This window comes from Ochotona princeps, chromosome 11, assembly GCF_030435755.1.
Source record: "Ochotona princeps isolate mOchPri1 chromosome 11, mOchPri1.hap1, whole genome shotgun sequence".
NCBI lineage: Eukaryota > Metazoa > Chordata > Mammalia > Lagomorpha > Ochotonidae > Ochotona > Ochotona princeps.
This window is the reverse complement of record NC_080842.1, coordinates 19592327-19611907: the sequence shown is the minus strand read 5'-3', so window position 1 is coordinate 19611907 and position 19581 is coordinate 19592327. Positions and strand designations below refer to the sequence as shown.

At 37.7% G+C, this 19581-nt stretch overlaps 1 protein-coding gene across 4 annotated transcripts in view; it reads right to left on the bottom strand.

Annotated features, from left to right (window-relative positions):
* Positions 1 to 1721: 1721 nt before the first annotated feature.
* Positions 1722 to 19581, bottom strand: part of ZDHHC2 (zinc finger DHHC-type palmitoyltransferase 2) — a 66107-nt gene continuing 48247 nt past the window's right edge. For 2 of the 4 annotated variants that reach the window (XM_004597834.2, XM_058669874.1), the window contains 8 exons: positions 19496 to 19528; positions 16935 to 17055; positions 14805 to 14937; positions 12056 to 12182; positions 11644 to 11736; positions 7704 to 7816; positions 5950 to 6029; positions 1722 to 3614 (listed from right to left, as the gene is read on the bottom strand). In XM_004597834.2, the coding sequence (XP_004597891.1) occupies positions 5989 to 6029; positions 7704 to 7816; positions 11644 to 11736; positions 12056 to 12182; positions 14805 to 14937; positions 16935 to 17055; positions 19496 to 19528 (661 nt within the window). In that variant the 3' untranslated portion in view covers positions 1722 to 3614; positions 5950 to 5988. The remainder of the gene's footprint in view (positions 3615 to 5949; positions 6030 to 7703; positions 7817 to 11643; positions 11737 to 12055; positions 12183 to 14804; positions 14938 to 16934; positions 17056 to 19495; positions 19529 to 19581) is intronic. The other 2 variants (XM_058669872.1, XM_058669873.1) reach the window with 2 other exon arrangements.

Genomic DNA, 19581 nt, shown 5'->3' with positions numbered 1-19581 from the left:
AGAAGTTCCTGGCTCCTGGCTTTGGATCGGCTGAACTCCGGCTATTGAGGTCACTTGGGGACTGAATCATCAGAAAATCTTCCTCTCTGTCTCTCCTCCTCTCTGTATATCTGACTTTCCAATAAAATAAATAAATCTTTAAAAAAAAAATCTGAAGGGAATCTGGAGGGAAGATTGCTGTACTTTGAAAGCAAGACTTCTCTAAAGTTGGCATATGTTTAACAGTTTTAATTATGTTAAGTCATCAAACTGCTACATTCTCAATAAAAAAGAACCTGTGAATTTTTATCAAGACAAATAGCCATAACTAAAGGTGTACATATAACACAATACTCCTTTGCAAGTAGGTTGTGAAATGCACTAACTTGGCTATCTATTGGGACACGAGTGTAGTTTTCTCACCTTCGTGGTTTCTGACAGGGAGGACAAATTTCCACAGAAGGATCTTACATAGAGATTTATGTTATTAGTGAGAAATCCACTGTTATGACTGATTCCATCACTTTGGATGGAATACTGGCAAATGGATGGGAAGACTGATACCTTCTCTGCATCTTAGCATACGTTGGTTTTGTAGTTTCCAACTTTTCATGTTTATAAATTGATTTAAAAAAAAAAAACCTACCGGGCCTGGCAGTGTGGCCTAGAGGCTGAAGTACTTGCCTTGAACACGCTGGGATCCCATATGGGCGCTGGTTCTAATCCTGACAGCTCCACTTCCCATCCAGCTCCCTGCTTGTGGCCTGGGAAAGCAGTCAAGGACAACCCAAAGCCTCGGGACCCTGCACCTGTGTGGGAGACCTGGAAGAGGTTCCTGGTTCCTGGCTTCGGATCGGCGCAGCACCGGCCGTTGCGGCTCACTTGGAGAGTGAATCATCGGACGGAGGAGCTTCCTCTCTGTTTCTCCTCCTCTCTGTATATCTGACTTTGTAAGAAAAATAAACAAATCTTTAAAAAAAAAACTACCAAAACTGTCAGTTTTGCAAGCAAGTATTTGTTACATATATATTGACTTTAACTTTAGAAGCAGCCAGAAAGTTCACATGCATTTCAAACATATGGCAATTTATAATGGAGTAAAAGATTCTCCAAATTTCTGGAACTATGTATCATAATTGCCAACCTACATATTTGTAAACATGGACTAAAAATCCTTTGCACTGGCTGCCCTGAAGACAATTTTTAGTCCAACACAGGCCACATTTCCAACAGATGTCTATAGATCAGAGCACTTAATATAGAGTCTCACTGTCCTCAGAACTGTTTAACTACTGCGTATTGCCTCATCTTCTCACAACCCTCCCATAGCCCACAATGTTGGCATTCATTCTGCTGTCAGCTCTGACAGACCATTGGGAAAAGTGTGTGTTAAAACAACCCACACTGTCAGCACAAAGACAATTTCACATGGACAGCTAATGAAAACAACCAACTTTATCAAGGCTTTTCAGTTGTGAATCCTTAGGTATGCACTTGCTAGAATGCTTCACCACTATATTCAGACACAAGTGTTCTTTACATTTTATAAATACATACAAAATGTGAGTCCATTTGCTTGATGCTTTTTTCACTCAGGTAAAATTTACAGTGCACATCTAAAGGGACATGCAATTGTCCCCAAGAAGTATAACCCCTAAATTAAAAACACAGCTAAAGCAAACAGAAAGGCATTTTAAAGATTATTCACCAATTAAAGACATGAAAGGAAACATTACAACGATGAAAAAAATTTTTATTTTCCTCTTACTTTTCCAAATGTAGTTATAAGGTATATCGGTTTATATGTTTAAATGAATACATAAAAGACCTAGAGTGGGAAATTACCAATACTCCGACAGGGTAAAGGATAAAACCCCTCTTTTTTCCCCTAGCCTCCAGCTTTACAAGGAGTATCTATCAGAATCCAGCCTAGGAAACAGCTCTAGAAGTAATGTGCTTTAAAAAATACCTGGCTGCATTTGATTCTGAAGGCATTGCACGTTGCTGCTGCCTTTACGACTTCTAACACAGTAGTTGTCAGTTTTAGTCTGGCACTTCGGGGTAATGGAAAATGAAAAAAAATGCTTTAAGATAAAAGTAAAAATGTATCATGTCTTCCCAGCTTTTTTTGAAACAGATTGTCAAATTTTTCAGTTAAAAAAAAGTATGAAAAACACTGCTATCCTTGTGTTCAAATGATTACGTATTGATTACACCATAAACATTTCATACAAAATTTTGTATTTTTAGCAAGGGTAAGTTATAGCAAAGGTTTTTTGCTCCATTATCCATTGGTCTTTTACTTCACCTGCGTTGAACATTTTTCTAACAAACATTTTGAAAAGTTTATTATCATTTTCTCCTTGATTGAATACCAGTTACTTTATGCAGTTTCAAAAGGTAATTTTTGTTTAATTCTCAAAGTCACTACTTTAAAAAAAGTATACATCATATTCTAATTGTTAACATTTATAAAACTTATGGTTCATTCAAATAAAAAATAATAATACTTTTTTTCTTAAATAGTGCATACAAGGCACAAGAGCTTCTTAGTATATTTAGTGAAGCCAAATATTTTGGCATCAGCTAACACGTCTTTTTATCTTAAATTAATTTCTAAACAGCATGCTATTTAGTTCGTACTGAACTAAATTTCCAAGATGATATGATCTTTTAATGTTTTGCATAATCTAACCTTAACAGGCAGGTACTTGAGAAGAAACATACTTTTACTATCACAGTTTTGATAAGAAGACACAAAAACGATACCAATATTATTATAAGACTGATTGGACAGATGAATAATAAAGATGTTATTAGAAGACAAATCCATTGACCTAAGATGAATTCTTACGGAAAGCTCAATAGGAGAAACGACCTAAAAGAGGGTTTTAAAAATCCAAGTCAACAAACGTATATTAAAAGATCGACCTTAATAATTGTTGTAGATTTTCCTCCAATTTGTACAAATGGGAAGATGTGGAATTATTTTGTTAAGAACACTGTTCATTCTCAGAAATGTGTTACAGCCAGCTGCTTGATCAGGGAGCACAAGCTTCAGTATTCATTCTTATCTCTCAACAGGGAACAAAGGCTAGCAAAGCCTGAAAAGCAAATGAATGGGGATCTTCACTTTCAGGCAACTTGGACTTTGTAATGAAGTCATTGTTAATGGCAGTTCATTCAGTCTGAGCTCAGTTCCTATCAGAAGGAAAGAGCAAAGGAAGTCTCATTTCTTTCACCTTAGTGACAACTAACATTTCAGAAATCGCTTTATAATGTGATGTGAAATCTTTCCAATCTTAAACAATATTACCCCAATAATCTCAATTTTGTGAAATATAAAGGTCACCCATGAAGTTTAAAAGCAGTAAACTCTGCTACACACATATTTAAGTTAAACTGGACAATGAATTTAGGTCAAGCTTTGGGTAAAAAAAAAGTTCTTGCTCCTATTCATAAACCAAAATTTAATATTAACAGGAATCTGTGTTAGCTGTAGCAATATGTATACTGGATCAAAAGAATGTTACATGTTATGTAATAACTTGGAGAGCATCAACTCATGTTCTGATATCCTGGCAAATGCTGCCTTCTTGTGGAAAGCGTCTTCCATTCATTTACAGCATGGATACCTTGAAATGAAACAAAAACATTAAACCTGTATTGTTATTTAAAAAAAAAAGCAGAACTCATGCATTATTTGTGACAACAGTATCTATTATGCAAATAGGCAATCAAGCCCAATGCGTTCTTGAATACAGATCTCCAGACTAATGCTTCTCAGGATTTAATGTACACATATTAAAGAAGAAAGAGAAAAGCGCATCCTGATTCAGAAAATCTAGCACAAGGCCCAAGAAGCAGCATGACCGCCTCGGGAGGCCAAGGTTCATCTGGCCCACAATTTGAGTGGTAGGATTCTTTGTTTTTCTATATTCACCTTGAGGCCCAACTGAGTTAGCAAGGAAATTTGTGGAGCACATGAGCAAAGTATTTTAGAATTCATATTGTAAGCTTGGACAGTTGGGCAAGCTAAATTAAATCTAGTTTTCATCACTACTATTGGCTCAGGCCCACTGTAGCTATCTGCAATCTATCCTGAACTAAGAAATATTTTATAAAATGGCCAGTGATAATTTTACATAATATTTCAAAAAAGAGGAGAAAATAAGTTATTGATCAGTAAAAGGCAAAATTAGGCATATTAATATCAGACAATATTACTCAACATAAATGTACAAATATGCTATGTAAAGTAGGAAAACCTATGTTAAAAATCCAGCATTGTGTTAGTGTTGTGTCACATTCAGCTGCCACCTGTGATGCTGGCATCCACCTGGGTACCAGTTTGTGTCCTGGCTGCTCTACTTCTGATCCAGCTCCTTGCAATGCACCTGGCAAAGCTGTAGAAGACAGCCCAAGTGTTGGGAAGACCAGGATGAAGCTTCCGATTTTGGTCTGGCCTAGGTCTGTCCATATATGATCACTTGGGGTATAATCCAGTTCTTGCAGTCACTTGTAGAATCAACAAGCTTTGAAAACCTTTCCCTCTCCTTCCCTCTAATCACTGCTTTTCAAATAAATCTTTAAAGCAAAGCTGGCAATAACTGTGGCATGTGCTGACAACACAGATTCATCTTGTACTTGAATATTTTATTTTAGTATAAATACTCGCCATTTAATGCATTACTATAAAATGGCTTTGTTAATTTATCAAGTCAATATTGAAGCTAGGTTTATGTCCAGAGCCCCAAGCATAATTAACGTGATTAGGAAAGACATTTTATATGAGTCACTAAAAATAATATTTACAGAGATTATTTGCTCTAAGAACATTGAAAAACTGTTAAAAATACCGAAAACATGGGAAAGAAAATATGCAGGATTTAGAAATATCTCCAGAAACAAAACAACCACAAAAATAAATCAAACAGTTAAAAAACAAGCAAATGATTTTTCTAAGAATGAAATACATATGGCCAACATATGTATGGGGAAGGCAGGAAGTACTATAATTTGCTATTGGTGGGAATTTAATTAGTGCAACCATCATGGAAGACAGTATGGAGCTTTTTCAGAGACCTGAAAATTGATCCACCATATGACCCAGCCATTCTACTCCTGGGAATTTACTCAAACAAAATGAAATCAGCATATTAGACAATTATTAGTTGATCCATGTTTGTTGCAGCTTAATTCATAATAGTTAAGATAGAAAATTCACCCATATGTCCAACATTGGATGACTACAAAAAGAAAATGGAATATATATTCAGCATGGAATACTACTCAGCCATAAAAAATAAACTGAAATTCCAACTTCTGCAATAACATGGATGCAATGGAAAGCATTATGTTAGTGAAATAAGCCAGTCCCAGAAAGGCAAATATGTTTTTCCTGATCTGTGGTAACTAATACAACACAAAGTACAAGAAAATGTAAACTAGATGTGTGTGATTCAGTTCTTATTTACAGCCTTTGTCTATATTCTTCCTAAACAGTGTTTTTCTATTTACTGCTTGCTATTTTTAAAATTCTTTACCTAAAGAAGTGTTAAGCCTGTACTTGTAAAGCAAACTGCAAGCATGCCAAATGCCATGGTGGAAGGAGGGAGAGAGGAAGGTAGAAGGCAGGGAAAGACTGAGGGACTGAGAGAGGGAGCAAGGGAGCAAGGGAGGGAGAGACAAGGGAAGGGCAGAAGAAGGACGGAGGGAGGAAGGAAAGAAGCAATGAAGGGAGAATGGAGAGAAGGAAGGAGGGGGAGAGGGAGGGAGGACAAGAAGAAGGGGGGAGGGAGGGAAGGAAGGAAGGAGACTGGGTAGGGACCAAGGACGATAGGAAGGTAGGGTGGGAATTATCATTATTCTCCTAAATCTGGATCTTGAAACACATGACATTGGTTCAACTTATATAAATATAGTAATGTAAAATACTTTTTAAATTTTTAAAAAGAAAGGGAAACCTACCTTACTTTAACGTAGTATGATTTTGTTTTGCCTGAATAGTTAAGTCTCATTCTCCATGGTTAATGCAGGATTGCTCATACCTTAAAGGAAGAGCATAAATTAGCATTCTTGTGTTTCTTTTGAACATACAGACTTGATTACTCATATATGAATATGCCAGTATATTTCCAAAGGTACCCTGCTGTTTACATGATGCTTATCAGAAAGACACCAGTGTCTGCTACATCTAATACCACAACGTTAAGCCACACAAATTACTGAAAATAGTTTGGGAAATACATGAGACAAACTTGGGAAGCAAAATGAGAGACACATTGAACCTGGCACTGCTCAAATCACCTTCATGATGTGAGGCTACATTTAGCTCCCCAACTCTGCATCTATCTTAAACCAGTTTTTGAGCCTCTTACTCATCTCATCTCTCCTTTCTTTCTTCATAGTATTATCCTGTCAACTTCACTCCTTAATTTATTCACTAAAGCAACAGAAGAAACAATCTAACATGTGAAATAATTAGCTGCATATAAAATCAAGAATCTGAGCTAATGACTGTACATGCAGCTTGAATCCATTCTATAAGAAAGTGAGCTGTTTTTCCATGCCACAGTAGTTACACGCCACATGCATACATCTCTCTTCCTCTGTGGAAACTGCAAATGGGTGTCATCTATCTTTGTTTAGGCAATGCATAGTCCTTCCAATAGACTTGAAACTGAGTGACATGTTAAAGTGAAGAGAGAAGACCAAACCATGTACACTCCTGTCAAGCCATGGGGATCATCAGAGGGTCAGATACGCCTTAAAAGTAAGACTCCTGAAGAAAGCATATTTTAGGAGACTACGACTGAATATATATTACGTAATTTTCACTCAGGAATATTGATTGTATTTTACAATAACTAAATGCCAAAAAGATTTCAAACAAGTCAATGAACATGTTCACGTGCAGTGAACTGAAGTCAGCAGCACAAGAGTGTGTAGACCAGAAGTCTACAATCAACATTACACTGTATAGAAATGATCTAATAAATGACCTAATAAATTTGTCAACTGGAGACGTTCTGCCGAAAGTATGTCAACTGTCATAATTTATAGGGGCAGCACACATACAAACACATATCACTATATGATCAAATTATTTTGCCCCATCTTCAAACCTGAGAGAGACAATATTTTTAAAATGCAGAAGAAAGCCTAAATGAGGTTAGATATATCCCACACTGGTATACTGGTGCCCAAACTGGGATCTGAAATTAAGTCTCATCTCAAAGTCCATCTATTCTTTGCTAATAAACCACATTGATTAAATAAATTAAAAAAAGATTAAAACCAGTATAACAAGAAGTATGAGCGAGATACGTAGAAATCAGAGCTAGCTGAAATTACTAACTATGCAATCATTTTGCTTAGATACTTGTAAAGTGGATAGAAATCAATAGCATACTTTAAGATTCTTTTCAACTTCCTGAGTTTACTGCATTTTTTATTTTAATATTTTAAATTTCTATCATTTGATGTAGTGTGCAGTGACACAGATTTGATTCTTTAAGCTGGGGGGAAAAAAAAGCAAGGGAGATCCATCTTCACAAAGGGATTTTCTACTTCTGTTAGCTGTTGATCAAAGTACCTCAAAATAACTGTTTGAAAATAATTCTAAATTTATACTAGGAGTCTGTCTCCAAAGTATCAGTTCTCTAGGCAATAACATGGATGTCTGCATCACGTTTACCTTTAAAACAAAAACCTGCCCTTACCAGCTTTGCCTTTCCCAGGGTTTATGCTGCTGTCTGGCCAGGACTGGCAGTCAGGAAGAAGGTGGCTCTGGGATTCTCTCAATGGTTTTGCAGGGAACTGGTGGTTTTCAGGGCTGGGCAATAATCATATAAGGTTAATCTTTTTTTTCCTACCCTGACCACAGATAATAAATTTCATTACATAATATTCAATCCATCTGAAAAGATTAAACTGTTGAACAGCCAAAGTTTTTCAGAAATTTCCACTTAAAGAGCAACTAAAACATTTGATGCATTTGATCCTCAGTTTTACCATCGTACGAGACACAGATCTATGGCTTGTGCACATCCACTCTCATAATCTCATGCCTTTAGCAGGATGGGGAATATAGTCAGAACTTCCTGTAGTATTTCATTACCAATTTTGTTTTTAAAGTAATATTCCATTTACAGTAAATTATACTAGTTCCTCATTTTTAATGGTGACATAAACTCTGGTTTAAAAATAAGCTTAATTCCAATTCAATGACATATTGCATAAAAATATTAATTTTGCAAGTGATGTATAGATATGGGAAAAGATAAGAAGAAAAGTTTGAAAAAAAAAACTGGCCTTGAACTTCTAAAGTGACCTAAAACATGTAGAACAAAGAACTCCCTAATTCCCTCTCTACAACTGAAACAAAAGATTTGAGCACTATCTTGTGGGAATGTTAAAACATCTGGCATTAGCAGATATTTTTAAAAATACATATTTATTTATTTCCTTGAAACGCAGAGCAACAAAGAAAGGGAGAGATGCAGACAGCTGACCTTCGATCTGCTGGTTCACTCTCCAATTGGCTTCAAAAGTCAAGTGTGGATGATACTGAAGCCACAGGAGCCAGGACTCTACCTGGTCTCCCAAGCGGTGGTAGGAGCCCGGTTATATGGTAACTGGGTCATCATCTTCCGCTTCCCAGACAGCAGAAAGGCAGATCGGAAGCAGAGCAGCCAGGATATGTCTCAACCTGCTGTGCCACAAGTGTGGCTTTCATGACCAGCTTTTGGAAACCTGATGTTTAACTTGATAAGTGAAGACTCTTAAAAGTAAGATGTCTTTAATTGATTGTGTTTATTTAAGACAGAAGACAGAGAAACATGAGAGACACACAAAACTCTCAGAGTCTGGTTTACGCCCCAAATACAATAGTAGGGGAAAGGCAAGCTCAAAGTTGAGAGATAGAAACTTAACCTAGGTCTCCTGCTTGGATGACAGGAAACCAAACACTTGAGTCATTATTGCTGGCTCCCAGAACTGGGGGTGGATATGGCACTTGAACTCAGGCACTCCAAATGGGATGTGAACATTTGATGTAGCATGTTAACTAAAATTCCAATTGTCCATCCCTAAAATACAAGTTAAGTGTACCACTATTAACACATTGAACAATATGAGAAAAATACATTAAAAAAATAAACTTGGGGCCAGTACTGTGGGATAGCCAGTTAACCACCATCTGCAATGCTGGCATCCCATATGAGTGCCACTTCAAGACCCAATTGCTCTACTTCTGATCTAGCTCCCTGAGAATGGGTAGGGAAAAGCAGCAGATTATGCAAGTACTTGAGCCCTTGCACTCCAGTAGGAGACCTGCATGAACCTCCAGGCTCCTGGCTTCAGCCTGGAAAATGAACACTGGAGCAGCCAGGATATGAACCAGTGTCCATAAGGGATGCCGGTGACACAGGTGGACAACTAACTTGATGTGCAATTGTGCCAGCCCCTAAAAACTTATTCTTACAAATGTAATAGATGTGGGGCTGGTGGAGAGCCACACAGGCTAGGCCTCTGCCTGGAGGGCTGGCAACCCATATGGGTGCCAGTTAGAGTCTTGCTTACTCATCTTCTGATCCAGCTCCCTGCTTATGACCTGGTAAGGCAGTGGAGGCTGTCCCAAGTCCTTGGGTCGCAGTAAACAAATGGGAGACCCGGAGGATGCTCCTGGTTCCTGGCTTCACATTGGCCAAACTCTAGCTGTTGCAGCCATTTGGGGAGTGAACTAGTGGACAGAAGATCCCTCTGTTTCTCCTTCTTTCTCTGTAACTTTCAAATGAAAAAAATAAATCTTTAAAAACATACGTGTAATAGCTTCAGCAAACTAAAATATGTACAAATATTCTAGAAAGATTTTAAGCAAAACCATTACCATTTAGCTCTAGAATTTTTTAGCAAAAATGTATAGGTCACAACTAGTGAAAAGCTCTGATATCTCCAAATGTCCCCATGAAATACACTCCATGACCTCCGCACTGAATGGTGGAGTGTGTCCTGAACATGGCTCACTCTGGGGATGGGAGGGCAGACAGGTTTCATCTCTTGGCAGTTGTGAGTATGGAAACAAACCAAAAAACACAGAACAAGGAGTAGGGAATGGCTGCCAGGAATGCTGTCTCGAGATATTCTGGAGTCACTCCAAACTTCACTGGAAAAAGCACTGTAGAGCAGAGATGTTCCGTGGATGACTGGGATGTTGGCTGAGGATTTGACACAAGGAGCACTGCAGTCACCAAGAATCAGCTGAAGCCCTCCCCTTGCCTTGCCAGGATCCCATATGGGCTCTGGTGCTAATCCCAGTGGCCCCGTTTTCCCATCCAGCTCCCTGCTTGTGGCCTGGGAAAGCAGAAGACGACGGCCCAAAGCCTTGGAACCTTGCACCCACGTGGGAGACCCAGAAGAAGCTCCTGGCTTCAGATTGGCTCAGCTCTGGCCATTGCAGCCCCAAGGGGAGTGAATCATCAGATGAAAGATCTTCCTCTCTGTCTCTCCTTCTCTCTGTATATCTGACTTTCCAATAAAAAAAAATAAACGTGGACCCAGTGCGATAGCATAGTGGTTAAAGTCCTCGCCTTGCACGTGCCTGGATCCCATATGGGTGCCGGTTCTAATCCCAGCTGCTCCACTTCCCATCCAGCTCCTTGCTTGTGGCCTGGGAAAGCAGTTGAGGATAACCCAAAGCCGTGGGACCCTGCACCCGCGTGGGAGACCTGGACAAGCTCCTAGTTCCTGGCTCCTGGCTTTGGATTGGCTCAGCTCCAATCGCTGCAGCCGCTTGGGGAGTGAACCATCAGACGGAAGATCTTCCTCTCTGTCTCTCCTCCTCTCTGTATATCCCTCTTTCCAATAAATAAAAAAATAAATAAATAAATGTTTAAAAACAAAGAGGCCTAAATCTAATACAGAAGGGTATGGTTATTCTTTTGCTACTGCATTTTATCTAAAAATCAGAAGTACCATCTTACTCAAAAGATACATGAAGATATAAAAAGACATTATTCAAACCATGGAAAATTTATATATACAGCATGTCAAATTTCAGGTCTGTTGCTTTCCTTAAATTTATGATAGACTCAAAGCAGAAGCAAGTTTCTAAGCAATGAATTCCCAAGACCACTTCCCTTCTCCCTCCACAGGGAATGCTATGAGGTATTCAGAGAGGATGAAGGATGTGACGCCCGTTGCTGACGGAATGCTACAACAGATGACTGAGGTTGGCTTTAATCTCCAAAGGCCTGGGTCCAGAAATGCTTTTCTGTTCTAATCATCATCACTCAGAGGAAAGACATGGAAAGTCAGAGCGGAATTTTACCCTTTCTGATCACTGAGTAGTGGGAAACTTATTTTGACTTAGATTTGTTTTCTTTTGAATCCTGCAGTAAAAAAATAACACCTGTGTATTCATCTCTTAATTCATAAAATGAATTTGAAAAAAAATTTACAAACATACTTGAAGTTTCATATATAAACACACCACAGCTGCATCCCTTTCCTCTCCTCCTCCAGGTGCAAACTCTTACATTAAATTACCTTATGTGTTCAGCTTTTTTTTTTTTTTGCAGCCTACAAAGGAGCATACAATGAAAAAAACTCAAAATAAAATCCTATTTGAAAGTAAATAAAAACAAATCAACATGGGATTACTTTTTAGCTGCTGAATTCAGTCCTGCAGGAGTAGACGGTTGTTCAGGATCCTGGTTAACAAGGCAAGTCGGGAAGGAGCAGCCATCTCCCAGACTGAAACACAGAAGTTCACAACGGAATCACAGAAGAGACAGTGGTGTTGAACTCTCTTACAATGCTGGTTTCTAAGAGCAGAAAATCCTGAGTTACAGGCACCATGGGCATTTCAGACATGGGCTTCAACACAGCGTCCGTGTACAGGGAGATGATGAGCTAGCTGATTTTTCATTGACACAACAGTGAATCACAAAGTCAGAACTGTAAAACAACAGGAGTTTCTAGGCAGCATTACAGCTCTATGAAATTAGAGACTTTTCTTGAAATTCTGTTTCATTGGGTTACTTTCTTTAGTAAAATTCAATAGGAAAAGTACCTTGAAAAAATGGGTAGCAACCAGTACTTCTTCTCATCACCAAAAACTTGTCGCATGTTTTTACTGAATCCCAAGCTGAATCCATTCTTATCCGTTCCGTGTCGAAACACAGGACTCCTGAATGCCTCTGAAAGAAATGAGGCAAGTACGTAAGAACATATCTACTAAAACCTCTTCTATTTAGAAATAATCAAATTAAATCAACCAAAATCAACAGGAAACCACTTGTGAGAACACATGAGCCTTTTTTTTCTTTCTTTTTTTTTGTCTAACTGCTGTGATCAAGACTTCAAATATCATGTTGAATTAGTAGTGATTAAGGAGGGCATCTTGTTTTTTGATGTAGAAATTTTTCAGTTTTTTTTACCATAGTATATGACGCTTGCTGTAGATTTTTCATTAATATCCTTTACCAGCTTGTTTATCAAGCTCTATTCCTAGTCTTTTTGGGTAGTGGGTAGTGGGAGTGAAGGGGCATTTAATTTTGAGAAAGAGAGTAAGAGAGAGACAGTATTCCCTACCTATTGGTTCACTCCCCCAATTGCCTATAATGGCCAGAAGGAAGGCAGAGGCTGAACCCAGGTCACCCATGGAGGTGGCCAGGACCCAACTCTCTGAGCCGTCAGTGCTGCCACCCAGGGTCCACATCAAGTAGGAAGCTGCAGCTAAGTAGGAGCAGATAAGCAACCCCAAGCATTCCATGCCTTAACCACTAGGCAGAACCACTGCTCTGTCTTTAATCCTGTCTCCCTTGAAGTTTCAATAGTAGTCTCATATTTGTACAAATGTCAAAGGAATAGACTTTGCTTACTTGTTTTTACTTGATGTAATAACCCCACCATCCGAAACCCCTCATGCACCCACCTGTGGACCTGATGAGGCGTGGTCTCAAGAGCCCAGCAAAAGCAGCAGGTGGGCAGCAACCTCACAGTGGACATCCCCCTTTCATCCCAGAAGGCACCAAATGCATCTCTATGACCTGATAAGGCTCCCTTGCTGGGGACACTGCCTGGAGAATCAAGGCCTGGCACGTGGCTGTCCAGGGACCTGGGCAAGGAGCACACCACGCCAACTCCCACTTCCTCAAAAAGAAGAGGTGGCTGTGCTTCAGTTCCTGAGCTGCCTTCTGTAGCCTTTCTGAATCTCTGCATGAGAGTAGTAAATTCTTTCCTGCCTTTCCTCCTAACTGAGCCAGACCATGCTCCAGCCTCGCGGCCAGCAGGGTCAACCGCAGCGTCCCAAGCGCCATCATCTCCATCTCGTCGCATAAATCAGGGCTCTTCTTCCGTGGGCCAGAGAAGGCCAACTCCTTCTTCCCTGATGTCGTTTTCTCTTCACCGTGGCTTGGCACCACCAGGAGTGCTGGGACCAGCCCCCTCAGTTCTGAGTCCTGAATAATCCATTATCCCCTCCCAGTTTGTTGACTATTTTCTTAATCATGAAAGGATGTTAGATTTTGTCAATTTTTCTGCATCAACTAACATGATCATGATTTTTTTTCCTTCATTCTATTGATATAGTATATACTCACATATCACATTTTATATATTAAACTATTCGATCATGTTATACATGCCTTTGAGTTTGGTGTGTCAAAGTTTTATTAAGGGTTATAACATCCATATTCAAAGGGAACACTAATAAATGTCTTTAGCAATGCCAGCTTTATCAATGAGTCAGAAGTGTTTTCTGCTCATTTTTGGCAGAGTTTGAAAGAACTGATTTGTTTTGTTTTGTTTTTTTAAAGATTTAAACTGAGCTACCAGTGAAGCCTGGACTTTTCTTGACTGTGAGATTTTGTTCTTTTCAGTTCAATCTCTGGCTATGGTATATTCTAATCTATTTCTTCTGTGTCAATGTGCTAATTTGTATGCTTCTAGTAATTTGTACATTTCCTCTAGGTTACCTAAAGGTTAGATCTATAGTATTTCATGGTACTCTCCTATAATTCTTCTTTTATCTTCCCAGGCAAGGATTCTCAAGTTTGATGCTGTTTTTAAAGAATCAAGAACTAATTTCATTGATTTTTCTATATTTAAAAAATTCTCTATTCCCATGATCTGCTGTCTTTATTACTAACTTCCTTTTGCTGGTTTTCTGTTTATTTTGGTCTTTTTCTTTTTTTTTAGTTCCTTGAAATATAAAGTAACGAGCGGACATTTCTCCTTTTTTAATAGATGCATGTATAGCTACACATTTTCCTCTATGCACTAATTTTTGTTGTATTCCACATCTGGAGGTCTTTAGAATTTACTGTTTTTCTGTAATATGTTCTTTCTTTTTCCATGGCTGACTTGATAGTAGTACTTGTCTTAACTGTGGTGACCTCTTCCCTGACCATGCATTCTTAACATCACCAGCCCTTTATTCAGACCTGAGTATCCTCTTTATTTCTTTAAAAGCACCTGTATTCTGTCATTACTTCAGTTATTCATTTTTGTGCCACTCTGTACTGTTTTCCCTTTTCTCACCATGATATATAAACACAAGAAACAAGCAGTAAATTTGGAGTGAATTTGTATGTGTCTAAGTGACTTCCCACCAATAAATGTTGGAAGAATGAATGATTTCTACCATTTCAGAACAAGCTGGCATTTACTCATGACAATGTCATTTGAATATAGTAGATACTGTTACACAATTTAATTTAGTTTCATCAACTAAATATTATACATATTTAATTTCATTTCATCAGTAGATACCTTTATACATGTTTCACCTTCATCAGCTACAATAAGTGGTTACTCACCTAATGTAGATTTATTTTTGCTGACTAGCCAACAATGATAGCCAAACAGAGAAGACAAGCTGACAGAAAACATAGCCGCAGCAAAGAATAAAAACATAATATGGAATTTGGCTTGAGTGTCTGGTAGACCATTCTATAAAAAAAGAAAGGAAGAAAAAAATGGGTTGTCAAAGAGACAGCCTCCTAATTTTATAATAAAATTAGTAATTTTTTTTGCTTACTATTTCAAATTTAGGTATGAAGAAAGACACTGTAACTTTATGTTAAAACTTTAGGAAAATACATATTTTATCAGATTAAAATAAATCGTTACTAGGTTATGTATATGAAAGACATTAAATTTGGGATATTTGCATTATACTTATAGAAAAGTCAAGAAACAGAAAAATTATGCGAGTATATTTGTAAGCTATAATAGTAGGAAGGTAAGATAGAAGGAACTATGAAATCTGGTTTTAGTTTTACTATCTGAATATGCTTTGTTAATCACTACAGATTCACAAATGTTTATATAGTTTTATTGCCATGTCAGGAAATAGGAAAACAGGTTAGCTGGCACTTGCATCTACTGTTCCCAATGATGTTTCACATTACAATCAACAACAACAGTAAGAGAATACACACAAAACATCCACAATAATGCTTTCAGTTGCTTCAAACAATAGTGAGGCAGGAAAAGTTAATGCTAAAATAAGCCTTAACATATCCATGGACTAAAATGGACCATCTCAAAGCAAAATCAGTTTGACTCTCACTGTTATTACATTCAAGGAGACCTGGACTGCTCATAGTGGAGGGCTTGGTCCCAGGAAGCACCAGAGCTGTCAGTGACGACCTCTTCCGACAGAGGGTCACAGTGTTTTAAAGTCCTTGGCACCTGTCAGACTGACACAGGACATAGGATATCACTGACAGTTCTCGACACTAGGATTCACACAGTGAAAACCCTGGTGATTACTTTCCAAATTTATTTGTAGTTTGGAATGATAACCATCACAGGAATGAAAATCAGTGAGAGGAATATGTCCTAAACTGGACTGTTTGGGACACGGTGCCTGGCAGTAAGCATTCATCAATTCTTTCATATCAAATCTGGTTCCAATTTAACATAAACAATTGAGCAGTTCAGAATTTATTATCATAATAAAGGACAGTTTAGTGAAAATAATAAAGCAATCCTGGCAGGGGATAAGCTGCTTCTTACTATCACTTGGTATGCACAATGAATTTTCTACAGATATTGGAAATACTACATTTAATATTTTTCCCTACAGTTAAAATAGATATTATAATAATAGATATTATTAACAACAAATGTCACTTAAAGCTTTATCAAGCAAAACCTAACAGCAAAAAGTCAAGACTTAAAAGACATAATAACTTAAAAATAAAGAAAACACGTCTACTTTTAGTACACAAAAAAGCTTTCTTATCTAATCAATTCTTTTTTATTCTAATCAATTTTTATTTGGTTTTTGATTTTTACTTGATTTGATAAAGCGGCTATGGACACTGAATCACTGTTATAGGGAAAATACAAAGTTAGCTTCTGACAAGCCTATTGTCACATCTTCATCAACTGATTAACAGATAAACTTTATTTTATGTTTTTCTAATTAAATATACCATTTTAATATATATTGTCAATTCATTCATGTGGAAAGTTTTGCCAAAAGCGCATGACTCTGATCTAAATGAAGATTATTCTAACACATACAGTTTTCCCAAAACATATTAGTCTTGCGTTTAGAAACACTGTACAGTACTTCAGCGTTACCCTTACACCCCCAAAAATGTAGAGATGTAAAAACATGGCAATAGACAGAATGCAAAAATCACACACTGGCTTATGGCCTGGGAACGTGTGAAGGCACCTAAAAGGTAATGCAGATTTTCGGCTAATCTATGCCTCTCTGCAAACAACTAGGCAAGCTCTGTCAGTACTGCCTTGGGAGTTACAAGTCATTTTTTTTACTGACTACTTGAATTAACAAACATGGAATCTACAAATAATGATGACTGACTTCTAAAAATTAATATTATAAAATCAGTATACGAACCTATTGTCCACTGAAAAGATATATGAAACACTTTTTCATATTGGAAAAAGTCAACAAGGAAATTACTTACTGTCCAAAATTTGACAAAATACTGTAAATCTGTGGCAGCGATAAAAAGGCAGTACAGCAGAGAATAAGCCAAGAAAAGAAGGAAGAATTTATAATTTGAAAATCCAACACAATTGTTCACCCTGTCAATGAAGCAAAAACATTCTCAATGAGTTTTACATGTCCAGGCTACCAACCAAGAGGCCCAATATAACACCATATTTCACTTCCTGGTATAACTGGTATAATGAACCTATTATACAGAATATATATATATTATTTGCTTTACTCGAATGTCCTTGCTCCCATTCAAATGTTGGTGAAACAATTTCTACTGATTTTGATAATAAGACGGAACATAGAACATGTTCCTAGGTATTTTAAAATGAAGCTGTATTTATATTCTACCTTATAAAAGACGCATATATGACATATGTATATGTCATATATTATATGACATATTTTATATATATGTCTTTTTAAAAGGTAGAATATATATGAAAGCATACTGTCTAATGTGACAGCATTGGACAGTAAGTTTTGAACTTCACGGTCTTGTATGAGAGAAGTAAATCATAAAGAAGCTGAATTCAAGGTTCATCCATGGTTGTAGTTGCAGAGTGAGATATTTCTGCCGAGACTCAGATGAGAATGGCGTTTTTGCAGCTGAGTCAAACAATAGCAAGAAATGATACTGAAAACACTTCTGTCTCAAAAGGATGTAGGCTGCTTCTTTTGCATACTGTATTGATTTCAAGAATGGGCAGACAAAGGTAAGGGGATTCTAGGCCTTAGACAGCGTGGGTGTCAACAATGATTCTTGTGGACCGGGGGAAAGTGGAAGGGATAAGTAAAACTTTTTCCTACATGCAGAACAGCTTTTGTGTTTAATGTTAAATAGCATTTTAATGCAAAGAAAATGACTTTTATCATCGATTAGAACATCTACTAAAACTTCTCTTAAATTTTACTTAGCAGTATGGTAATTTACCACATTGGAGCCAGGAAACAGTACAAAATCAGATGATACAGAGAAAGTATTTTAGAGTTTGATATGCTCCCATAGAGTCATGATATGTAAATTACTAGAGAAAGAGGAGTAATAATACCTATTTTGGCATAGTAACTTCCTGTGGTTTTAATAACAAATTACCTTTCATTAGATTTTTTTTTCTTCCTACTGCTTTCTTTGAAGACTCAATGTGTAAAGGAAAAGGACATATTTTAAGTATGCACATCTCCTCCTAGAAAATCAAGCATGAATATGGAGAAGCCAAGCATGTCTAGATCAATACTTCTCTAATATTTTAAATGTAAATGTTGAAACAGAGCATGCTATAGCTTCTGTTTCAGGGCAATTGCTTTCTGAGTCTAAACTGGAAAAACAACATAATTAATACATTGGAAAGAATGTGACCTTTCCAGTCTGAAAAGCATGTTGGGAGTCTTTCAGCCCACTTGCAAATTTGTCTGAATCTCAGTCTCCTCCCCTTTAAAATAGGACAGCTCAGAGCAAACTGAGCTTCTGTCTGTGAAATCCACATCTCGTATCAGAGCACCAGTTGGAGTCCAAGCTATTCTGTTTCCAATTCAGCTCCCAGCTAATGCACCCGAGAAGGAAGCAGGAATACGGCCCAGACACTCGGGTCTACGAAGGAGCTCCAGGACTGAGCTCATGGCTCCTGGGCTTGGCCTGCCTCAGCCCTGGCTGCTGAGTTTATCTGGGGAGGGATCCAGCTGGACTCCTAGGCGGGTGGGTCAGGGGACACAGGCGAGGCACTGACAGCATCTCCTACTAAGGGAAGTCAAATAAAAGGCAACATTAAAAGTTCCCACACACGTAAACAGAATTAAAAGGTTTGTCTGGGTACCAAAAAACTGATGTGTGCACAGTTTTCTTTTATAATATGTACTTCATGAGCTTTTTGAAGATGCCTTGTATGCACAGGCTGTGAAGATTTCTTGCACTAAAATAAACTTAGCTTTCAACTCTATTTTTTTAAAAGATGAATTCATTCATTTATTTGAAAGTCAAGGTTAACAGATGGAGTAAGAGGGAGAAAGAGAGATCTTCCATTCACTGGTTCACTACCCAGGTGGCTGTAACAGTTAGGGCTGGGCCAGGATAAGGCCAGGAGCTTCTTCTGGGTCGTCCCCATGAATGGCATGGGTCCACACAGTTGGCCAATCTACAGTGGTTATTCCAGGCCATGAGCAGACAGCTGAATTGGACTCTTTGCTAGAAACTTGCATTGAGGTATTATATGAGGATTATATGTACATGAATGAGTATATTTCTGGAAGGCATTTTAGAGTCTGTGCTTATGCAAACGCAAATGTAGAAAGCCCTTTGTCTTTGAGCAAATCAGCAAAATTAAGTTTTATATTGTTAGTCTATTCACTTTAAACATAATTCCTGGGAATAAAAAGCTCTTTGAATTAACAGAATTGCAGAAACAAGCTATGAAAATACTTCCTAAGTTAGTTAATGTTTCATTTATAAAAAGATTTCAATGTGTAAGCAATTTGTTTCATTAAAATGCGTAGGACCAGAAACCTGTTTAAGTTTACAGCTCTACTCACCAAGGGCAATGATGATCCATCTTCAAAACACATCTGAAAGCAAAACAAAACCAACTGAATATCCTTAAAATTTTAATGACAATAAA